The sequence below is a fragment of the Tuber melanosporum genome (assembly GCF_000151645.1).
Source record: "Tuber melanosporum whole genome shotgun sequence assembly, scaffold_10, strain Mel28".
Taxonomy (NCBI): Eukaryota; Fungi; Ascomycota; class Pezizomycetes; order Pezizales; family Tuberaceae; genus Tuber; species Tuber melanosporum.
In genome coordinates this window covers 1,091,756-1,095,941 of record NW_003299150.1, presented here as the reverse complement: position 1 = coordinate 1,095,941, position 4,186 = coordinate 1,091,756, and the positions used below count along the sequence as shown (strand labels likewise).

At 54.3% G+C, this 4,186-nt stretch overlaps 1 protein-coding gene across 1 annotated transcript; it reads left to right on the top strand.

The window, feature by feature from the left end:
- Positions 1-235: 235 nt before the first annotated feature.
- GSTUM_00004138001 (uncharacterized protein) lies at positions 236-1,860 on the top strand (the record flags this gene model as incomplete). The annotated part of the gene is made up of 3 exons (XM_002842474.1): positions 236-590; positions 658-810; positions 869-1,860. 3 exons carry the CDS (start codon positions 236-238, stop codon positions 1,858-1,860), a joined length of 1,500 nt encoding a protein of 499 aa, XP_002842520.1.
- Positions 1,861-4,186: the final 2,326 nt, after the last annotated feature.

Genomic DNA, 4,186 nt, shown 5'->3' with positions numbered 1-4,186 from the left:
GAAATAGAATAAAATTCACGGAAACTCGTTCGGCTCATCTGCAGCGCTGGCTTCTTCTCAGGTATAGTACCCCATACTCCCTTCCGTTTCTCTTCCCTTTAGGGGTGCTCAGTCGCCTAATACAGAAACCACGCCACTTTAGTCCCCCCCCGGACCATCGACCCCCCTCCTTTCCCCCGCTTACACACCCCCAACCCATCCACCTCCCCTCGCCAACGACCCAGAGGCATCATCCATGCAAGCCCTGACCCTAACCATCAAGCGGAGAACAGACATCTATCTCCTCCCCTTCCTCTCCCTCATCTTCCTCCTAAACTCCCTCGACCGCTCGAACGTTGGAAACGCCGAGACCGCGGGTTTTACGCGCCACGCAGGGCTTGCGCCGGAGGATTTGAACGATGCTGTGAGCGCGTTCTTTGTCGCGTTCGTACTACTGCAGCCGGTCGGCGCGGCGTTGGGTAAGAGGGTTGGTGTCGGGAGATGGGTTGGTGGGGTTATGGTTGGATGGGGGATCTTGACGGGGTTGAATGCGTTCGTGCGATCCAGGTCGCAGTTGATCGGGTTGAGGATTTGTATCGGGGCTTTAGAAGGTATGTTTTTAAACGCTTTGGGGTCAGGGTGGGGACGGGGGGCTGATTTGAATCGCGTATCTGGCAGCGGGGTTTTACCCAGCGACGGTGTTCTATTTGTCGTTATTCTATACACGATATGAGTTCGCTCAGCGGTTGGGTATGTTCTACGGGCAGTACGCTGTCGCCGGGGCTTTCGGTGGTTTGGTATCGTACTTTGTGTTCAGATTATTTCCCACCGGTTCGTTCTCCTACCCCACCCCCCGCCCCGCTATCTCTAACCACCCCTCTCATCTCAGAACCCGAAGGCGACATTAGAGCACCTTCCACCCATGAACCCGAACACGAAGGCTGGTACAGCTACCAGATCCTCTTCCTCCTCGAAGCCGGTCTTACCATAATAGCCGCACTCACAGCCTTCCTCTGGCTCCCGACCGGCCCGAAAAATGCCTGGTGGCTCAAGACATCTGCGGAACGAGCTTGGGCCGAGAAACGCATCTTAATAGACCGCGCGCAGGCGGAAAACGCTCTCGAAGTGGAGGAAGAAGGCGAGGAGCTCCTAGCCGACAACGAATCCGACGAGGAGGAGGCAAAGCAGCGACGGAGAAGAAGCCTAAGCACCAGCAAGAACGGCAAAATAATCGGCGGTGAACCCGGCTTAAACATGCAAGACATCACCGACGCGATCACAGACTGGCGCGTCTGGTGGCTCCTGATCTGCAACATCACCTCCTCCGTCCCCGGCATCGCATTCGGTGTCTTCCTCCCGCTCGTCGTGAAGGGCTTCGGATACTCCACCTTACATGCGAACCTCCTAACGATTCCTCCATTCCTGTGTGGTGCCTGCTCCCTCTGGTACACCACGTACCTCTCAGACCGCTCACGCCTACGCCTCAAGTACATCCTCTACGGCCTCACCCTTTCGCTATTCTCCCTCGCATTGCTAGTCCTACTGCCCCTAACCGCTCTTACCCCACGCTACGTCGCCCTCTGCTTACTGCTCTCGGGGACGTACATCGCTTCCCCCCTAACCGTGGCGTGGCTAAGCAATAACATGGAAACACCTGGCAAGCGTGCCGTCGTGCTCGGGATAAATGGCTGGGGCAATGTAGCGGGCGTGCTGGCGAGTTGGATCTTTCGTCCGGAGTGGGCGCCCGGGTACGAGAGGAGTTTTGGCTGGACGATGGGAAGTGTTGGCATCGCGTGGGTGGGCTATGCGCTCTTCTGGGTTGCGATCAGGGGCGGGAATGGAAGGCGGGGGAGGATGGGGTTGGCGTTGGTTGGCGAGTGAATTGGCTTTTCTTCTCACCTTTCTTCATCTATGGGTAGAGGGTCGGGTTTCCGTTGTCTCATGTTCTTTCCTTCTTCCAGGTTCTGGCACGTATAATTACTTTTTTGCGCTTCAAATTCAGACTCACCCGTCACGGGATATCACCCGGCTAGCAAGTTCGAAATTAACTTTATGGTAAAAGATTTATGCACAAGTGTGGCACCTCCGTCATGGATACCCAACCATCCAGCAAACTAGAAAAAAGAAAAAAACGCTTTATGGAATGCCTTCTCTTCCCTTGCCCTCTCTTTGACAATCCCAGCTCCCCGCACATCCAAAACAAACCCGCCACCCAAGTATGATACAACACTACACAGCCATTCCTAAGGTGGTATTATACAGTACAGGTTCGGCACGGGGTGGGTTTGGATGCGCGTGAAGTTAGTGTATTGGTTGGTAATATGAGGCGATTTGGTTTGGTTTGGTTTGGTTGAGTGGTGTATATACACGAACAGGAAAAGAGCGAAGCGAGAGAGAGAGACTCCCAACCGCCCTTTAGACGAGCTAAAGGGATGATTGGAAATATGATGGATCACGAAAACGTGCAATCCTGACTAAAAAGTAATGTATATTGCTCCGATTCCCCGTGCGTAAGTCCCATGTCTTTACCTCTCCTGCCCTTCAGTTTGCCCAACCAGGACTGTGCATATAACCACGTAACCGGTATACCCGTATTATTGATTGAAAGAATGGCATAAGCTCATGAGGTGGCTTCGCGCATCGGGATACCATATCACGTTGTAGGAGAAGACAGAGGTCGGGTGCCGAGTGCTGGGTCATGATGTGGGGTGCATTGTTGGTTCAGTAATGTTGTTGGTTGCGTTGGTTATATATATCGTGGGTATGTGTAACGACGGGCCATCGTATGTTGATCATCGGCGGCAGCGAGGAATGAGGTAATTTAGATGATGATACTCGGCGAATGGGGGAATCCGAAAGGGAAATAGAACCGAGGACGAATGTGTGAAAGAAAATGGCAGAGTGTGTACCGGAAAAAGAGAATTAATGAAAAAGAACAGAAAAAGAGGAGACAGCACCCGACTCTCTAAATGGTTGACCGGCGCTGTGTGCCCCCAGACTTGGTGTACTTCTCTAGTAACTTTACCACACTGTGATGCCCATTCTGGCGCGCCCAGCCCAGTGGATTCCGGCCGTCTGTGGTCGCTTGAGTGGGATTGACATCTTTGTGGGCTAATAGCGTCTTCACAATACTCGCGTGGCCATGCATGGCAGCCAGCAAAAGCGGAGTATGCCCCACACAGCGGTCTGCAACGTTGGGCCTAACATCTTTCAGTTTCAGTAACAGGTTGACTATCCCCTTGTGTCCGTTCATGGCGGCAAAATGAAGCGGCGTGGACCCATCGATGGCTAAAGAGTTCGGATCGACATCTCCGCGCTGCATCAATAGCGTCGCAACGCCTTGGTGACCATTGAGAGCGGCCCAGGATAGGGGCGTTCGGCCGGTGGACCTATCAGAAGCTTCGGGGGAAACGTCCTTGCGGGCCAGCAAGAGCCGCACGATGCCCTCACGCCCTTTCATGGCGGCCAGAGAAAGAGGAGTCTGACCCCGTTGCCCGTCCGGTAGGTTGGGCTTGATATCCTTGCGGTCGAGGAGTAGCTTGACTACTCCCTCGTGTCCGTGGACTATGGCAAAATGTAGCGGCGTCGGGCCACCCTTTGCGACGGAATTGGGGTTCACATCTTCGCGGTTCAGCAAAGCCCTCACTACACCTTCATGGCCGTTGAGAGCGGCCCACGCAAGAGGTGTCCGATCGTAGAAACCGTCAGCTAAATCGGGCTGGACGTCCTTCCGGTCGAGTAGTAGTTTCACAACACCCTCGTGCCCTTTCTCCGAAGCGAGTGATAGTGTTCGGTGTAAACTCTTTTTACTCCCCGAATTGAGTTTCGCTGTTTCCAACAAGAGTTTAACGACCCGCTCGTGCCCCGCCCGTGCAGCCCAATAGAGCGGAGTTTGCCCATAATTGTCGGCAGAGTCAGGATCGGCATTGGCGAGGCCCAAGAGCAACCGCACTGTCCCCTCACGTCCATTCTCAGTAGCCCACGAAAGGGGCGTTCTCCTGTTTTTGTCGGTAGAGTCCGGCTTGACTTCGCTCCGACGGATTAGGAGCTTGACCACCGCTTGGTGCCCGTGTTGGGCGGCCCACGAGAGAGGAGTTCGCCCATAGGAACGGTCCGCTATATCCGGATTGACTCCCCTCTGGCCAAGTAGGAGCTTCACAATACTGATGTGTCCATTCTTAACAGCCCGGGAAAGCGGTGTCGTGTA